The sequence below is a fragment of the Podarcis filfolensis genome, assembly GCF_964270895.1.
Source record: "Podarcis filfolensis genome assembly, chromosome: 10".
Taxonomy (NCBI): domain Eukaryota; kingdom Metazoa; phylum Chordata; class Lepidosauria; order Squamata; family Lacertidae; genus Podarcis; species Podarcis filfolensis.
The window spans coordinates 5,853,658-5,873,831 of NC_139612.1; the positions used below are offsets into that span (position 1 = coordinate 5,853,658).

Sequence of the window (20,174 nt, forward strand, 5' to 3'; positions counted from 1 at the left end):
CCGCCAATCGCCGAGCGGGGTTTGAACTCGGGCCGCTGCGGCCCGCCTGGTCGCTTTCCCACAGCAGCAGCAGCAGCGGCGGCTGCCGCCGCGAGTGGCGCAGTTAGAAAGGGGAGGCCGGGCGAGTCGGAGCTTGTCGCGGATTCCGCGCGTTACTTCAGGTGGTTTAGGGGCAGCGAGAGGCGGCGGCGAAGCTGGAGAGGCGACCGGCCACCTGGGAAAGGGCGGCGGAGGCGGCGTCTGCGTCTTCCATCTCTGCGGCGGGTTAGATTTCCCTTCCTCTCCGCGGCGGCTGAGCGGCTGCGTTGCTCGGGTGGCGGAGCGCAGCTCTTCCCACGTTGCCCTTCAGAAACGGGTAACGGTCAGCCGAGGGTTGCAGGCGAGACGGCTTTCGGTCGCCAAATACAGGCGTTTGCGCTTAGTCGGGCCGCGCTCTCGTCTCTTGAACGGGGCTTCTGAGGGCTGAGCGTGTGGCGCTGAGGGCGGCAGCCATCTTAGAAGAGGCATCTCTCCCTCCCCCCCTTCCTTCCCTCTCCCTCACACAAGAGAATTACCCCTCCTAAGATGGTGCCCGTGTGAAAAAACCATTACGGCGTTGTCGTCGTCCGAGAACAGTACGTTTTTCTTACCGGAGGTATACAGAGGCGTGTGTACATTATTATTTTTGAGAGCTCTATAGCAGCAGGTTGCAGTTAAGGCCTACTAAACTCAGGGCGGGGGATTTGTTTCTGAGGAGGTGGCCTGACTTAAAGCCTAGACATAACGCTTTCAGGTGGTTAAAGCGTTTCATGCGCGCTGCCTGGCTGCGATCCTTACAACAGCCCAGCAAGGCAGGAGTGGCGGACCCGCGGTCTTCCGCATTTTGCTGGGATTTCAGCGCCCACGTGCCCCAGCCAGGGGTAGGTAAGCAGGGATGGGAGTTGTAGTCCAATAACACAAGGACTCTGTGAGGAAGGCAGTGCCAGCCTAGGCATGGCAGGGAGGTGGGAGAGGGACTGATGCTGAAGAAGAAGGGGGCAGGTGAGATGGGCAGAGGTTTCCACTCAGTGGTGTAGCGTGGGTTGTCAGCACCCGGGGCAAGGCAAGTAATTTGCGCCCCCTAACCCGTGGATTTGCGCCCCCTAACCCGTGGATTTGCCCTAACCCCAGATGTTGCGCCCGGTGCGGCCCGCCCCCCCTGCACCCCCCACGCTACGCCACTGTTTCCACTGCAGGGCTACAAGCAAGGACACTTCCCTGGAGACAAACCCTGTTGAACACCGTGGGCTTTGCTTTTGAGTAAACATGCAGAAGTTTATGTTGTAAATTTTGTGCAGCAGCCATAGACTGAAGATAGTTAAAAGTGGATTAGTTGCCTCCCTCTGTTCTTGCAATAACTCTGGTTAAATAGTTGATGAGGTGATATATTCTTGCCCTGTGCCCACCTCAAGCGGAAATCATTTTTCCTCCTTATAATGCTGGTGTACAGTTACAGTATGCATAATTATGTATTTATGTGTGAACGCTTTTAAAACTCAAAAAAACCCTGAAGCTCTTCCTACACACATGCTATTTTAAAAGTTAAGAATAAGATCAAATATAGTATACTTGGGGGACCATTATTAAATAATGCTTAAATATAATTTATTGCCATACCTCAAAATAATCTAGCTTTCTTGCTCTGAATAGTGGCTAATGCAAATAAAGTTTCTATGTACGAGGGTCGCTCATTAAAGATTTCCCTTGACCCACTTCCAGTTATCGTAGGAGGATGAAATTGCATGTGTATACATGTATACACCTCTCCATAGGTAATGTGGTAATTTGTAGCTCTGAACTCATAACAGTTTCTGTGCTACAAATGCTAATGTGGAGTAATGTCTGATAATGGAACCAGTCAAATGCAGAGCGGTTATCAGGTTCCTGTACTTGAAAGGGCGCACATCACAGGAGACGTTTGATGAGATGAAAGGGTCTTATGGGGAGGATGCCCCATTGTATGACGTAGTCAAGCACTGGCATCGGCAGTTCAAGTGTGGCCGGACGTCAGTGGAAACAGCTCCCATTCCTGGGCAACCACAGTCCGCCATTGATGAAGACACCATCCAGCAAGTGGAGGCTGCTGTTTTGGAGGATCCCTGCATAACTGTTTGCCTACTAGCTGCAGATGTCAAGATCAGTGTGGGACCAGTGTGGAGTAATGATGATAGATTTCCTGGAAAGGGTATAACAATTACTGGGACATACTACACTTCACTGCTGCAGAAATTGCGGAAGGCCATCAAAATCGAGAGGCCATGAAGTTATTTTTGGAAGGGCAAGCTTTTCCCAGACGATAACAAGTCGTGGCTTCTGAGGCAAACTGCTGACTTCTATAGACAAGGTCTTCACAGCTGCATAAAGCAATGAGAGAGGTTTGTGACTCATGCTGATAGCAATGTAGAGAAGGACTAATAATTGCCCAGTTTTGTTTGTCTCAGTCTGTGGGAAGTACGTCAGGGGAAATCTTTTAATGAGCGCCTCTCAGATGTATTCATGATCTATCTTTCCATCATTTCCACCATATATGTATGAATCTCCTTTTGTTTTGTTACACAACCAGCACTTTCCATTCACCTTCTCTCTCACCATTCTATTTCCCCAAAGACTCCAATAAATGAATCCAATAAATGAAATAAATGGAGGCTTTACTTGAGATTCTTGTATAGCAGGGGGTTGGATTAGATGACCCTGTGGATCTCTTCCTATTCTGCAATTATTTGATTCCATGAAATACTCATTTGCACCTTGTGCTTCTGCATAGGCCTAATATTATTGGTATTCCTCAAAGCACTACACATGTCAAAATTTCTGCTTCATAATACTTTTCTAAATGGCGATTCTCAGTCCTCCTTACAGGCTACAATTGCTGTTATTTATTTGCACTTTTTTCTATCTATATGAACTTAGATATAATTTCTTGCCATTCTTGTCTAGTGTAAAACTTGTAAATTTTGGAACAGATATATAAGCTAGGCTCTCCCCCCTCCCAAAAAAAATTCATTCATAAAAGCCCTACTCCAATCTATTTTACGCTATTTCCACATTCAGGGCTAAACATGTCATTATTTTGTTTTTATACAGTATGTGTAGCATCCTCCTCACGTTCATCAACATCTTCAAGAACCTCAAGGCAACTTGCATATAAAAACAAGAATCACTAAAAACAGAAAAGTCAATCCTTAAAATACAATTAAACATTAATAGGATTATAACTGTATACATATATAACACCTTTTTAAAACATTACAATAAAAACAGCATGGCACCAGCCCTTTAATGAAAAGGAGTCAATTCCGAAAAGCCTATAGAAGCAAGAAAGTCTTCACCTGCTGGCAGAAGGTCAGCAAGGAGGAAGCCAGTGTAGCTTCTCTAGGAAGCAGACCAGATCCAGGTGCTTTTGGAAGAAATTGATTTTCTGGATCCATTTCAATTGGGGTTTAGGCCTGGTTTTGGCACAGAATCTGCTGTGGTCACCCTGTATGATGACCTCTGTCAAGAGAGAGAGACAAGGGAAACGCACCCCTGTTAATTCTTCTCGACCACTCAGGGCTTTCAGTACCATCAACCATGGTATCCTTCTGGAGCGACTCTCCAAACTAGGGGTGGGTGACACCGCTTTGCAGTGGTTTCAGTCCTACTTGGATGGTCATTCCCAGAGGGTGTTGCTTAGGGAATGCTTTTCAGCCCCACGGAACCTTCAATGTGGGGTTCCACAGGGCTCAATCCTATCCCCTACGTTGTTTAACATCTACATGAAACTGCTGGGTGGGGTTATCCAAAGGTTTGGAATATGTTGTCAGCAGTATGCTGATGGCACTCAGCTCTATTTCTCCTTTACATCTGCAGGTGAGGCAGTGGAAGTGCAGGACCAGTGTCTTGCCTCAGTAATGGACTGGATGAGAGCCAACAAACTGAAGCTCAATCCAGATAAGACTGAGGCACTGTTAGTGGGTGTTTCCATAGAGCAGATAGGCAGGAGATCGCCTGCTCTTGCTGGGGTTACATTTCCTCTGAAGTAGCAGGTTCATAGCTTGGGAGTACTCCTGGATCCTTTGGTGTCACTCGAGGCTCTGGTGGTCCATCTAAGCTCCTATTTTTGTAAAGGGACCTCTGGCAATTAAGTCCAGTCGCGAACCACTCTGGGGTTGCGGCGCTCATCTCGCTTTACAGGCTGAGGGAGCCGACGTTTGTCCACAGATAGTTTTTCTGGGTCATGGGGTCAGCATGACTAAGCCGCTTCTGGCAAAACCAGAGCAGTACACGGAAACACTGTTTACCTTCCTGCTGGAGTGGTACCTATTTATCTACTTCCACTTTTGGCATGCTTTTGAACTGCTAGGTTGGCAGGAGCTGGGACCAAGCAATGGGAGCTCACCCTGTCGCGAGGCCTTGAACCGCCAACCTTTTGATCAGCAAGCCCAAGGCTCGGTGGTTTAGACCTATATCTTGATAGGGATAGCCTAACTACTGTTGTCTATGTTCTAGTAACCTCAGGGTTAGATTACTGCAATGTGTTATATGTAGGGCTGCCTCTGAAGACAGTTTGGAAACTTCAGCTAGTGCAGAATTCAGTGGCCAGGTTGCTCACTGGAGCAAGACGGTTTGAGCATATTACACTGATCCTGGTCCGACTGCACTGGCTACCAATTAGTTTCCAGGCCCAATTCAAAGTGCTGGTTTTGACCTATAAAGCCAAATGGCTCAGGACTGCAATACCTAAAGGACTGCCTCTCTCCATATGAACCCTGGGATCAACTTCTGAAACTCTTTTTCGTGCCTCCTTGAGAGGTTTGGAAAATGGGCCTTCTCTGCAGTGGTTCCATGTCTGGAATGCTCTCCCCAGAGAAGTTCGCCTGGCACCTTCATAATACACCTTTAGGCACCAGGCAAAAACGTTCCTTTTTAACCATGCCTTTGGTTGATTTCATTGACAAATCCTAAGCCCTTTTAAAACTTGGGGTTTTGGGGGGGTTATTAGGTGGTTTTTATTTTGATTATATATTTTGTGGTGTTATATTTTGATTTTGTTCTGTGAACCACCCTGAGACCTCCGGGTATAGGGCGGTATAAAAATATAATAATAATAATAATAATAATAATAATAATAATAATAATAGGAGTTCCAAAGTCTGGGAGCAGCCACCAAGAAGGCCCTCATCACAGTTCTTCTTTTAATGAACCATTCTTATATTTGTTTATATATTTATCAATTACTTCAATTAGTCATTGGTTCAATTACATCAATTGCTATTAGTCTATCCACTAATAGTAGTTTTAAAAAATAGTCAAAGAATAAGATTATTGGTCTTTAGTCTATTTTTCCTACATTTTCCCCATGTTTCCGCCTTGTTGCAATAGTCACATTTTTAACAGGCTAGTGGTTACTAGAAATCTGTCCTGTGAATTGCAGTCATGTCTCCCAGTCACTATGCTGAAAGAATGCAGAGATTATAGTTATATTCCAGGTTAGTCCAGAATGTATGGTATCTGTATTGGGTGTATGAATCTATTTCAGATTTTCCTGCCCTAGTACAATTATTATGGTATTAATACCATATAACTATTTCTGGGTAAGTGGTATCCTCATGGTTTCCATAGTTCCTTATATAAAACTTATATAAAAAGAATAAGGGTGGAGATGCTGCAAATGTGTCATGAAGCAGTAAAGCCTGCTAAACTTTATATGTGGTTTTGCGGGGGATTTACAGAAGGAAATAGCAGGCCTAGTAAAACTTGTATTTGCAATCAGTTTAAAAGCTTTAAAATGTTTTTTGACAGTCTCACCCTGCAGGACCAGTAGTGTTTAGGTTAGGAAACCTGCAGCCCTGCAAATGTTGCTAGACTACAGGTTCTTATTCACTGCACATTGGAACAGTAGTGGACAGTGGAACAGTTAAGATTAAATTGTACTAATTTCTGCCCTAAATAGAGTTATTTAAAGCTTACAGTAGAAGACTAAGGGTAGTAGTCTTCTAGACATATTTAAATTAATGAACATGATGAGTTAGGTTCATTAATTTTGATGGCTCTTCTCTGAGTAAAACTCAGCTGACTGCCATGTTTAGCATAAAAGTGGCAAGAGAACAGGCAGCTAAACTGATTTTTGCTGCTAATTTGACTACAATTATTGACCTAGCAGACACTTTGAAAGTGGCAGAACATCTATTAGGCTTCCATATCTCTTTGCCAAACTTAGCTGAATTGGTGGGTTTTGTGATGGCAACTGTATCTAATGTAGGAAATGCAAAAATTGCCTCCCACAACTTCGCAGAGCTTTATGTGGTACTGTTCTACAAAAACATTTGCATTTGAACATAAGGCAGCATAGCAATAAATCCCATTAAACTCTTTGGGATTTATTTCTGGGTAAACATTTAAAGGAGCAGTCTTCACATATCACCAAATTGTTCATTTGTTTGGGATAAGTCCAACATACTTAGTAGTTAACTTAGGGTGGGGATTGCCAGTGGTGGTTGGTCTCATCTTTTTCAGTCCAATGGCTCAGTGTTTTTTGTTGTTCTTTTAACAAGGAAAAAAGTGGAATGTCTAGTTTCTTTATAATTAAACTTGTCTCTTACACATACCCTAATGATCAAGTAAATTGAACTTCTAAGTTTGCTTAACAATCACTGGTCAACAACAAATTTGTTGTCTGCGTTTTTTCAGCTGATTTAGGACGAATCTGATGCGCTGAATCCAAAAATCACATTGGTTTTGCTCAATCAGGTCAAGTTTTTAAGCTATGGCCACATGTAGTTTTTTTACGTTTTTGTTCACATGTACGCTTGTGTGGAGCATTTTAGAAGAAGTTGGTGGGAGTAAAATGCCATGTTGAATAATTGTTTTGATTGGAAATGATTATTTTAATGACAAGAAGTATTCAGGTCCGATAGTTCTGGGTGATTATGTTGAAAAGGGATCAGTTTGAAGTCATAAAACCTCGAAATCTTCCATAAATTGGTGCGGCAAAGCATAAAGTTGGGGGATCAAAACTAAGTTAATGGGGCAGCCGCCCCACAAAGTGTATAGGAAACTCCACCTATTTTTGTTTTGCGGGTGAATGAGATGACTTCAGCCAGAAGATCGTGCAGAAATAAGCCCAACGTGTTCTGCTACATATGTGGAGAATACACCATTGCTCCTAATAGGAAGCCAGTCACAAGTTTCATAAGGCGTGCTTACCATTCTTATTTTGGTATTAAATTTGGTGACCAGGATAAAGCTTGGGCGCCACACATGGTGTGCAAGGCATGCACCGAGACTCTACGTGGGTGGACCAATGGCAAGAGGAGTCTGAACTTTGGAATTCCCATGGTTTGGAGGGAGCCGACAAACCATGTCACTGACTGCTACTTCTGCGCTGTTGATGTGACGGGGATCAACAGAAAGAACCAGAGCAGCCTCAAGTATCCTGATCTTCAATCAGCAAGTCGTCCTGTAGCTCATTGTGATGAAATTCTAGTGCCTATCTTCGGAGAACTTCCTGACATTAGTGACGAAGATGCCTCCAGTGTTGAAGGACATGAAGAAGAAGTGGTTCTTGAAGATGATGCTCCACATCCATTTTCCCAAAAGGAGTTGAATGATCTAGTTCGCGATCTCAGCTTGTCAAAGGACTGTGCCAAACTGTTGGCATCCAGATTGAAGGAAAAAAACCTCCTCTCTGACAGAGAGACTCTGAAGAGAGACCTCCCTGCCGCTGAGCATTCCAGGAGTTCCAAGAAATGGAAGTTCAAGCCCTGAAGTTTGAAAAATGGTGAAGCAACATGCAATTTACGTGTACTTCCTTTATCAATGCCCACCATTCAGTTTACAGTAATCAATGTTTCTATCAGGTAATCAATATATGTTGTTGGAAAAACATTTTTTTCTCTTAAAACATATTTAGGATGATATGTGTTGACAAAAATCAGCTGATAATGCCAGAAAAAGTAATCGATTTTGTCACAAGATCTGATTTTTTTCAAATAAACATAGCACAAAAACCTGACCTGATGGAGAGAAACGGATGCCATTTCCTGATTCAGCAGTGCAAAAATACCCTAAATCAGTTGTAGAAATCTAGACAACATTCAAAAAGTAAAAAATTGTTGCCCAGTGATAGTTAAAGCATTTGAAAGCAATCATTTTCTATTTGTTTTAAAATAAGTACTGTAAGTAATATATCATTCATTTTGCCCCCTCTTTCTATACTCACAGAGGTCATCTCTGACTAGAAAAAATTGTATTTTGGCTTGTCTATTAAATGTTGCAGGTTTAAGGTGCTTTAATGTGACTCATGAGAGACTTCTCAGTTTGAGAATTTACAATAAATGAGGTAGAATTTCTGATTAATACTGTTTTAAGAATTTATAGTCCAAGCTTGGAGGTGTGAGTAGGCTAGGGATACAGCATCCTATATAATAAACTTGATGAACAAGTTTCCAAGAACAGGTTGATTCAGCTGCAACAATTCCTCAGAGTTACAAAAACAAGCCTAGCACTTCCTGTGCATGTACCTGCCTTCTTTTCTCCCCTCTCCCTCCCTGAGCCTGTGCACCTGTGGAGAATTTGTAAGCTCTTGGTTCCATTTTGGATTACTGCAGGATGCTGGGTTGACTGAGTCAGGATGAACTGTGGTTAATCACAAAAAATAGTCTACAAAGGTTCCTTGTTTTCACTTACCATAGCTAAGATTGGAAAATGTTTAATTTTGAGATAGGATGAAGGGTGTGCAAGGGTGTTGGGAGGCTAGATGTATTGTCCCATGTCACAGCATTACATGTTAGAATGCAGCCACTGGGAGCGGGCATAACAGTTATATAGGTAGGATCCAGAGAATGAAGAATATTGTCTTGAGTTTATTCTATACTTTTTCACTGTTGTCACACGGATAAGGCAAACTGGCTGTTTCCTGACGTCAGTCGCATTACAGTGTAAGCTGTCTAATGTAAATTTATGAGATAACTAGGAAAAAAATGGAGGTGCTGCAGGCAAAGAATGAAGAACATGTGGATGAACGTATTTATAGATACATCACATCAATCTCAGCTTATGGGAACCAATAATGAGAAAATGCACAGTGCATTTGTCTCTGGAGCTAATGACTTAACTTGATGACAAAACACTGCAAATTTTGCATTGCTTATTCACAAAGGCAGAATTTGAAAATGCTTGTTTTCTTTTAAACAACATGCCAAACTTCTTTCTTTCAAACTCCTTGCTAATTGACCTAGAAAATAACATGCACTGCAACTACATGGACTACAAATTTGTTCTTCCTCCATAACCTAAGATTTTTCTCAATTTGTCCCTCTTTAAGATCTAAAAGTCACAGAAATGGATTGTAATTTTTTTGTCCTTTTTTTGGTATACATTTTGAGATAAGGTCAAGATTAATGTTATGTATACTTTCTGCATTGCATTTGATGGGACTATCAACAAAAGAGAACATTAAAAATGACATTTTAAAAATCCATACCAATTATTTTATTTTCTATCAATATATTTATAATTGCCTGAGATGACCATTTGTGGAGTTATACATGGACCTATGCATTTCAGTTCAAAAAACTTGGCATTAAGAAACCTTATCTACACATGATACAGTGGTGCCCCGCAAGACGAATGCCTCGCAAGACGAAAAACCCGCTAGACGAAAGGGTTTTCCGTTTTTCGATGCGCTTCGCAAGACGAATTTCCCTATGGGGATTTTTTTCGCTTTCCCCCCCTTTTTCTAAACCGCTAATAGCCTTTTAGCCGCTAAGCCTTTAATAGCCGCTAAACCGCTAATAGCGCTAAGCCGCTAATAGGGTTGCTTCGCAAGACGAAAAAAACGCTAGACGAAGAGACTCGCGGAACGGATTATTTTCGTCTTGCGAGGCACCACTGTAGTTTTGAAATAAGTTGTTTTTTATAAGAATCCCTAGATATTTTGTGGAATTATTTTGACAAATTATTACAGCTCATTTTAGTGTCTTAAAAAAAATCCAGACTATGATTGAATGATTTTTATAGTTGATATTGAGATAGCACAGTTTCTTACCTTCAACATTTCCCTCCAAAATGTAAGTTTGTACTTAATTACATTTCCTTTCATGAAATATGGAATTCTTTACTCAGGGATAGAATTATTAAACCCTAAACTATATATAAACTGAAATATTCCCCAAACAGATCACAGTTGGTGCCAAAGGGGAGCAGCAGCATGTAGTGGTTGGCAGATCACTTTTCCCCCCTTTTATAGTAGGAGCTACCACCCCGCCCACTTACTTGTCCACCCCACCTGCCTGCCACACCCAACCCCTTTATACCACCTCTCCTGATACAACTACACAACTTTTAGCAGACATCTGAAGGTAGCCCTGTAACAGGAAGTTTTTAATGTTCAATGTTATGTTTTTATATGTGTTGGAAACCACACAGAGTGGCGGGGGCAACCCAGCCAGATAGATGGGTGGGCTGTTATTACTATCATCTCAGCAGACCTCCCTGTCCCAGCTGCTACTTTCATTTTAAACAGCAGGCTTATCTCCCCTTTCCCTCCCTAGCAGCCATGGTGGTGGCGGCAGCATTGGGTGGAGGGAGGAAGGTGAAGTGGAACTTCCCCCCTCTGCTGCCCCTCCCCTATCATCTATGGCAACGACGGGAAAATAGAAATACTTGCAAAGTTTGCACCATACTGATCCTTTCAGCCTTGGAAATCACTGGTTGAAAGGCTCGGTGTGGGTCACTTTCATCTCATGCCACCACCACTGTAAATCCAGTGGCTGGCTTGTCCGGACTGGCTGCTCACTCAGGATGCCTGCCCACTTCTGGGGACACCCACCCACTCACTGGCCTGGGTCACCCATCTCCTTCCACCTTGGTCTCGGATGCTGCCATGACAGCACAGTTCTTGGTCTAGTGTGTTGTCATGGTGCAGTTTGCAGTGCCACCAATCAACAACCACACAAACTGCTGTGGGATTATATTCTTATAATGTTATGTATGAAGGGATACCACCCCTGCTTGCTTGGTTTGCCAACCCCATCCACCTGCCACACCTTGCAGTCCCTTATCAACCCATCCCCTCATTGCAGACATGCACCCTGAACATTTCCCTAAACCCTAACATTTAACTCAGGAATTAGGCCATTATCTTAGGATCTGGTTACCTAAAGATCCTCTGCAGAACCTCCTGTGTAATTTCATCTTACAACAACAAGAGGACCTTTTCTGTTGTGGCACCCAGTCTTTGAAATAGCCACCCCCCAGAAGATATGTACCAAAAGTGATGCAGTTTTGGCACATTCTGAAAACACTTTATGTACTAAGGATATTGTCCAACATGGTGTCCTCCAAATGCTTCAGACACAATTTGGATGGATTTGTAGTCTAAAACATCAGCATGATTTCAGGTTGGAAAAGACTGCTCAGTAGAAAAGAAAAGGGCCCAGCTCTCTGGCAGTGTTAGTTTGAGGACTTGGATTTATGAAAGCCTAACCTCCACTTCCCAGTTGCACTCAAGACGTCACTTAGCAGTTGACTATTGATCCGTGAATTCTCATGTGACCATCTAATTACTACTGCAGTACACCCACTTATAGTCAACATTCAACTTTTGATGTGTGTGTTTTTTTTTAAAAAAAAGCACCAAAAAAACCAGTCAATCCTTCCAGATATTTGCTGGAGTCTTTTCTTCATTTGCCGCTGGACTCATTTTTCAAATACTATAATTCTCTTAGACTCTTTGAACTCAAAGACGATCTCACTGGGAACTCAGCCTGATTAGCTCCCTGGTTTTGGCACCAATGTCTGTAGCCACTCAAGCCATCATTGCCCCTTGAGTCTTTTTGCTGTGGCAAAGGAAACCCTGCCGCCTTTTGGAAAAACTCTTACTCCTGGCTCCATTTGGCATTGTTTTCAGACTACAATGATATCACAGTTAACGAACAGCCCAGTTTACGAACTTTTCGGTATAAGAACGCCGCAAAACCAGAAGTAGTGTTCCGGTTAGCGAACTTTACCTCGGTCTACGAACAGAAGCTGGCAGGAGGCCTCATTAGAGAAAGCATGCCTCGGTTTAAGAATGGACTTCCATAATGGATTAAGTTCATAAACCGAGGTACCACTGTATAAATAAAAGATACGTTGCTCCCCCTTTTAACAGTTTACTCATCCACTTTCCAATTACCATCTCATTTCTCTGCCTTCCCCCCCAAATGCCTCCTTTGCCTCACACATCTCAACTCATCCCTTCCCCTTCACCATCCTTTGCTTTTATTATAATGAATTCCATTTTGTGGAACAGCTTTCAGTAGTTAATTTGTGAATTGCTTTGTTTCACATTCTCAATAAAACTTGTTCCCTGGGGAAAAATCTGATTCTGTTTTTATTTCCTGTGAGTGCCTTATAAGGTTGCTTTGCTACTAAAATCATAAGTAATACACACCTGTATTTCAGCAAACCTTTCTGACCACAGACCATCTGCTGGCATAAATAGAGCCATAGTCACAAAGGGGCCTCTACCGCTACAGTCAAATTTGTCTTCTCTCCTACCTTCCAAAAATCATTTTGCCCAAACAAAGGGCAGTTGTGCCCATCCTGTGGAACGCCATTCCGTCAGATCTCAAGGAAATAAAGAACTATCTGACTTTTAGAAGACAACCAAAGGCAGCCCTGTATACGGAAGTTTTTTATGTCTGATGCTTTAAGTTGTTGGAAGCCAACCAGAGTGGCTGGGGCAACCCAGTCAGATGGGCGGCATAAAAATAATAAATTGGGATTAGTAGGCTTCAGGCCAGTTTAAACAATTTCCCCAAGCAAATAAGGAGTTCCACATGTTTGGCCTGACCAGTGTAGTCAATTAAAATTTTTGACCATTGTTATTGCGACGATTCCACTTGTATGGGGAGAAATAGTGTCTTGACACCACTGAAAGTCAGGAACAATTTCCCCTCAAGCCTCTTGGAGAAAGAGGTGCATGCTGTAACAGGCGTGTTTGTAGTCCTCTGGTTCATTATTCATTCCTTTGAAATTTGTTAGCAACCACTCCTGGACTAGATCAAGTGCCACACTGTTACCCTCAGACCCTGACGGGTGCATTTTAACACCCAAGAATTGATGGGAAAGACCAATAGTAATTTTAACCTGAAGTTCTTACACAGTATGAAGTGCCTTACTGAACTCAAAAGACTAATCCTGTTTCTGTCTGTTTTAGTTTGGCAGGACTTTTATATGGAAAAAATGAAAGCATAAACTCATATTTTAACACTATCATCTCTAGAGCATCATTAGATTCCCCCTCAACTGCTGCCCTGTGCATGATATCTGTGAAACACCAGTAAAGAAATGAGTTATTTAATTTAAATATTCTCTAATACAGGAACAAACACTTATGTATAGTGGATCCTTATGAGAATAAATCTTGAATCTATATTTCCAATAGTGGAGTAAAGAGCTGGGGGGGGGGGAATTCCACATCTGGCAACCAGTGTGCCCTTTTGGTTTCAGATAGTACATGGTCATATTGGGATCATCCTGCTGTATAATTTGCTTCAGGTGGTTAATTTGGTCAGAATCAAGTATACAATTCAAAGTTAACACTAAATACATTACTTCTGGTAAATGAGCTACAATAGCCGTTGGAGGGCCGTGGAAAATGTGTGTCTTGGGCTTTTTAGGCTCTTCTACCCATGTATCTGAAACCCAAGGGGCACATTGGTTGCCAGACGTGAAATATATTGGCATTCTTTTCGGCTCTCCTACCCGACTACAGGAGTTTCACACACACATCATGTGAAGGGGGGTGAAGGGTAAGAGCAAAACTCATTGGTACATTGAAGTTGTCTCAATGATCTCTTACCAGTGTGGCTCCGAAGGGCTTGTAAAATAAATATACACTCTTAAATGCTTTCCTTTTAGAAGCTGATTCTACATATTCTTAACAGATATATTACAAATGATAACTAGAGTGAGTTGAAGTGTTCTCTTTTTTTACTGGCAGTTCAAATAAGTTGATATGCTGATCTCAATCAGTGAACATATTCATGCTAAAATCTGATATTTTCAAGGCACTTATGGACTCCATGACTAGATGAAAACCAGGACAAATTATGACTGACAGTGAAACTGTATATAATATAAAAATAACCTTTTGCTTACAATTTACAAAATGTATTACAATCTTCATCTCTGCTATCCTGTAATTGTGGATGTGCGCCCAACTTTTTTTTTTAATGAAAACTATTTACTAAAACATTAGGGCAAATAATTTACAAGGTACACAAAAAAATTAGGTCATGCAGAGATTTCTTACACCTTCTGTTAATACTTTATGATTGCAGCTTTATCAAATTATATACCTGCTTGCCCTGTACATATACAAAATAAAGTGTACATGGTAATCAAACGTTAGCAAAAAAGTCCATAAACTCAATTTGTCAAAAGTTTCACCATATTAACATGTCTATAAACAGTGTGTAACAGGTTAAAAGACATTAAGGCAATAATACTTGAAGTAACAAAATAAACCATATGTAATACTTTCTCCTAAATGTAGTAAGGCAGATTGATGGCCCCAGCAAAGTTAGATTACAATACTAGAAAACACTCTTGTGAATGCTTAATGTTTGTGTGGATGTATAGAAGAGTGTACCATTGTGTAGTTGCATGTACACTGTGTTAGTCCCAAAAAATAAAAAGTGGAATACTATTTATTGATCGAGTTCAGTGGCACTTGGAATATTCCAGTATAATTTAAAAATGTCCATTTGTTCTTGCATCATGTCCATTCTGAAGGTGGTTCTCTCGGTCCTCTTGGTTTTCCACAACGGTTACCAAAACCTAAAAAAGGGAAAGGGGAAAAGAACTGTGATAAGTTGAAAAAACAAATGTAGCAAAAGAAAAGAAATACAGTGGTGCCTCGCAAGACGAAATTAATCCGTTCTGCGAGTTTCTTCGTCTTGCGGATTTTTTTGTCTTGCGAAGCACAGATGCACCCTGGTACTGTATTATAATGGGATAGCGGGCAAAGCACAAAGCGGGTCGCTCCCCAGCAGGAGGAGTTTCCCCAGCCTGGAGGATCTGTTGCCGGGAAGAGGCAAAGACACCCCCTCCCACCTCCCCACGAAAACAGCCCCCCTTCCTCTGTCGCCAAGCCTTGCCGCGTCTTCGCTCCGCCAAACCGCGTCCCACATCAAAGCCCCAGCCCGCTCCTCTCCCTCTCTCTCCACGAGGTGCCAAAGGAAGTTCGAGCCCAGGAACCGAGGGCGGGCGCACGAAGCGCCCGGCGCGGACTCTCCCTTGCTCCCCCCGTTACCTCGCGCCACGCCGCCGGGCTCCCCACAGTCTCGGCAGCTGCTCCCGGCTTCTTCCCACCCCCGCAAAGGCGCCTTCGCGGCGGCCCAAGCGCAGTGGATGCCTCCTCCTCCTCGGTCCCCCTCCTCCTGCCTTCGCGCAGTTAGGGCAAAATGGAGCAGCCACGTGGGGAGGGGGAGAGAGAGAGAGAGAGGCAGAGGCGGCGGAGGCGCAGAGACCCAGCCAGATCCGCTGGATCCCAGCCCACCTGCCTCCTCTGTGCCCTCTCCAGAAGAGGATCCCTCTGGAAAAGGTAGGTCGCTCCCTCGCTCGCTCCCTGCCAGCCCAGTTCCCGCTTCAAAAGGAAGCAAACTCGCAAGACGTTTCGTCTTGCAAAGCAAGCCCATAGGGAAATTCGTCTTACGAAGCACCTCAAAAAACGAAAAACTCTTTCGTCTTGTGAGTTTTTCGTCTTCCGAGGCATTCGTCTTGCGAGGTACCACTGTATTGCTAATGAAAAGCTAATATACGAAAACATATAAAAGATAGGACTCTGTTTTGAAACAAGTTCTCCATCTAAGGGGCTATTCCTCAAGCACCTTGCCCAAAAGAGCAAAAGAAATGGGAAAAGGACAAAATAAGCAGGCATGTTCATAAAGCAACTATCACAACCCGTGTGAGATGCCTCTCATATTATTCCCTGTGGGAATAATAAATTGTAAAAATTAAGAGTCTGAAATACTTCTTACATGCTCAGCTTACTCACAAACTGAAGTAATTTTCACAATTACTGACTGCATTTAAAGTAATCTTTCCTGCTGAACCTCATCCAGATTAATGGTGCTAAATTATGCCCATATATCTTAGACCTTGTGTAACATTTTAGTGTCACTAGCCTAACAAAGTTTGACATCTCACTATGTGCTGCAATTTCCACAATTATTACTGCTTATCCACTATGAATTCAACCTTTAGCTGTTACAAAAGAGATTTTGTGGCTACCAAGAAATAAACTGTTTCCTCCTGATACATTAACCATTGGTCAAATAATGTACATCATGTATTTTCAAAAGCCACTCTATAAGAGTTATGTACAGATCAATAAAAAGCAACCATTTACCAATATCTGTAGTCTCAACTGGAACTTCTGGTGTTGGACCTCTTTTAACAACAGGACTGGAAAGAGGAAGCTGAGGTATAGTATCAATCTGTGATTTGTCTGCTATCTCAGGATGATCTGGGGAGGAAGAAAAAAATTCACTGACGCATAACCATACTTGCAATTCTAAGTATTCAGTTATAAAAACAAATTTCTGTTAATATCCAGTTTTGTCCCAAGTATGGTTTAGAGTGTTTCCAAAGGCCCAGTATTATAAAACTAAAAGCAACTTTGTAGATATTGCCTTGATAACTGAAATACTTTGTTCCTTAAAGTTACATCCATGTTAAAAGGCATAATTCTGGCTTCAAGACTAGCATGTCAAAGTCTCACACATTGGAAGACAAGTAAAAAGATATTCTGAGTAATGCAAGGAAGGGCGTCTCATTTCCTGCACTGGCATGTGTAAGTGGAGCTATCGATATTGTGATATAATTTATATGCTGGATTGCCTTGTCCATTTGTGAGCTGCATTGTAATGGCCATTGGCTACAAACAATAAAAACCTGACTGATTGCCATGAAATGGGAACTGAGAGGGAGTTGTGCACATGAAGATTCTAGATCATGGCATTCATTTGTCAAAGCCTCATTACTTGGAACAGAATTTTTTTCAGAATACTGTCATCCTACTTCAGGAACTGTTAATTAACCAATGTTTGGTCAGAAGCTACTCTCCTGTATTCTGACCTAGCTTAAACAACCTTCACAAGGACAGCTGCTATTTATAAACAAAAATACTGGTCAAGTATGAAAACCTGTTCTGCTCACACACAGGATTATTCAACTCCCCCTTTCAAACAGCAGTCCCCTACATCCAGTCTCAGAGCAGCAGCCCCGTAAGGCCTAGGACATTACAACCAGAATGCTATTTTGCTTTCCCCATACATAAGTGGAATGACTTTCTAGATGCATCTAGGGTGAGAGAAATCCACCTATTGCAGCCAAGTAGCAGCATATTTCAGTAGCTCAGCATCTCATCTCATTAACAAAACATCTTGTCCCTTTTAAAGTTAAAAAATTAATTACTTACCAGGCTGTGTAGTCGCCATTTTCAATCCCTGTTAACAATAAAAATGTTTTTAAGTTGGTTAAAAAATATTTTACTGATTCAGATAATGATTTTTTTAATAAAAAAATCACATTCTCTAATATTTCCATTCACACATAAAATGCCTCGATGAAAAAAGAGAACATAGCTCCTACAACTTTAACAGTTGTATGAAAGAGAAAGTTCCTTTTATGCATATATTAAAGGTTCGGGAATGTTGGCTACTTTTTCACCTGGCCACCGTATTCATATGCTAGATGCCTATGTTCAATTGGAAGTATCAACTTTTAAAAAATGTTTCTGCACAATGAAATCCTGAGAAAAGTAAAGGCTGATCTTTCCTTTGGCATTTCTGCCACTGCAACCAGAACATCTAGGCAGTTTCAAAAGAGTGGTGTTCTTCAGATGCCAGTAAGTCTATATACCACACAAAGAAGCGTGGCATATGACGAAAGCTACTGGAGTTCCAACTCCAGCAGCTACAACCAGCATTTCCAGCAGTCAGGGATGACAGTATCTGGAATCCAATAAAAACTGGAGGACCAGTTCCCAACCTTAAGCTTTCTGTTGTCATTCATATATAAGTGTGTGCGTGTGAGTATTTTACACACAAACACACACAATGAAGCTCTGATTTAATACTTCATTATTCTTAGGGATTTGTTCAAGTTTTAAAGTAAAAAAAAAAAAACAAGGTAGCAACTTTATGCCTTAACCCACGCATCCCTATTTATCACAGCTTCCCTTCTCTTTCAACATATTCTAGGGGCTTAAATTACAATATAGTATGATAACTCCATGGAAAACATTAAACCCATAATGACATTTTCTGCTAAAAAGAAAACAAGACAACCATACACGCCAGAGTTTGCACATGCACACACAGTAAAATATCAGTTGCTTTCCTAAAGAGGTTGCACAGAAAATCTTCCACGCTGGGCTCAGGTGACCCTTCTGGTTAGCAAATTCTAAATATGGGGGAAGACAAGAAACTCCCATCCCACCCTCCACGCTAATCTTACTTTCTTCCTAAATAGTACCCCCAGCAGAAGCTCTAGAGTGCGGCTGATGTACTGAGACCTATTAGGTTTACATGGGAGGCAGCTATTCCTTCAGTGTGCTAAACTTCTTAAGCTAGCACAAACAATTTGGATGAGGGGAGGGTAAAGATTTTATGAAATCATTTGGATTGAAATCAAAAGTCAAGTGATACTTTGGGGAGCTACCAGAAAAATGAGTGAACAAGAAGACACTTATTTTGCCCTCAAAGGGTGTATCCCAGGGACTGGGAACCACTTTCAGTCAGAGGGCCAGAACCAAAGGTAGCCAACCCTCCATGGACCACCCTGATATCAAGTATGGGAAAGAAGCCATTGGAAAACACTGCTTAGATTGTGCTCCCAATTGTCCCCTTGTGACCTGGTGCCAAATGCAAGCTGTGATCCTTTCAGACAAGAATTGGATACACTCTGGAGCTCCCAGTTGGAGCTCATGGTCATTCCTTTGCACCCCCAGTTTATCCATCTCATTCCTGATATCATAGGATGTCAGGTGAGTGACAGCTGGGCATGGCCTGCCCAAAGCAACCTCACCGGAGAAATGGGGAGACCCAGTTGAGCTAATTAGGCCTGGAGACCAGAAGCTGCACATGGCTGCTGTACATCCCTGAAGCATATTCCCAAAGCTAATATCCCATACTTACTGTACATTTTGGTTGATCAGAAGGTTTCTGGTCTTGTGAGAAACTCCACTCAGCAGATCGTGGAAGGATAACAGCTTTGGGGGAAGTTGTGACTATGAAAACCAATTTTAAAATACATGATTCAGTAGACATGCTGCTGTACAAGTTCAATAAAAGCTTAACAGTTATGCAAGATCTGGAGTTACAGTATTTTTTAAATACACAACATTACAATATGGGGATTGAAAATACAGTGGTACCTCGGGTTAAGTACTTAATTCATTCCGGAGGTCCGTACTTAACCTGAAACTGTTCTTAACCTGAAGCACCACCTTAAGTTAATGGGGCCTCCCGCTGCTGCCACGCCACCGGAGCCCAATTTCTGTTCTCATCCTGAAGCAAAGTTCTTAACCGGAAGCACTATTTCTGGGTTAGCGGAGTCTGTAACCTGAAGCGTATGTAACCTGAAACGTATGTAACCCGAGGTACCACTGTAGTAGTCAATGAATTAGTTGAATAGCCCCTTGTATACTGATGTTTCCCAATCTAACCTTTCCAAAGCCAGTAACTAAGAGGGAGAACAATACAACTGTAGGAGCACAGTTCTATATCAACACAGCACAGGGCACTATGGTGGGTGCATGTATCTTTCTATGCAACGCAGCAGCCAGAAACCTTTTACCATAGGTTACCAGGGGTAAGTGGAAGACCACTATATAAGCCAAAACAATAATGCAGCAAACTAAAATTACCTGAACATCTATTTGTTTGTCACTACATGCATTATCCAGCTTCTGGTTACCTCAATATCTATCGCTATTTGGCCAAAGTGCTCCTTTAATGTACAAGTTTGATTCATGACTTTTGTGAAACCAACACAGTAGAATGAAACTCACTCTGCTCACTTGCAAGCTCAAGAGATTCTGGAGTTCTTTCTGGTAAAGGAGGAGAAGAAGACTCTTCAGAAACACCAGCATCTAAAGTCACCAAAAATTGAGAACACCT

At 42.1% G+C, this 20,174-nt stretch overlaps 1 protein-coding gene and 1 long non-coding RNA gene across 5 annotated transcripts in view; one reads left to right on the forward strand and one right to left on the reverse strand.

The window, feature by feature from the left end:
• Positions 1-54: 54 nt before the first annotated feature.
• Positions 55-9,173, forward strand: LOC310744251. Its single transcript, XR_014539449.1, has 3 exons — positions 55-1,046; positions 1,215-1,670; positions 1,791-9,173. It is a non-coding gene; the product is annotated as an uncharacterized lncRNA (long non-coding RNA).
• Positions 9,174-13,959: 4,786 nt separating this feature from the next.
• Positions 13,960-20,174, reverse strand: part of PTPN12 (protein tyrosine phosphatase non-receptor type 12) — a 57,620-nt gene continuing 51,405 nt past the window's right edge. For 2 of the 4 annotated variants that reach the window (XM_083575084.1, XM_083575086.1), the window contains 5 exons: positions 20,066-20,146; positions 19,191-19,282; positions 17,471-17,498; positions 16,400-16,516; positions 13,960-14,826 (listed from right to left, as the gene is read on the reverse strand). In XM_083575084.1, coding sequence (XP_083431210.1) covers positions 14,765-14,826; positions 16,400-16,516; positions 17,471-17,498; positions 19,191-19,282; positions 20,066-20,146 — 380 coding nt within the window. In that variant the 3' untranslated portion in view covers positions 13,960-14,764. The remainder of the gene's footprint in view (positions 14,827-16,399; positions 16,517-17,470; positions 17,499-19,190; positions 19,283-20,065; positions 20,147-20,174) is intronic. The other 2 variants (XM_083575085.1, XM_083575087.1) reach the window with 2 other exon arrangements.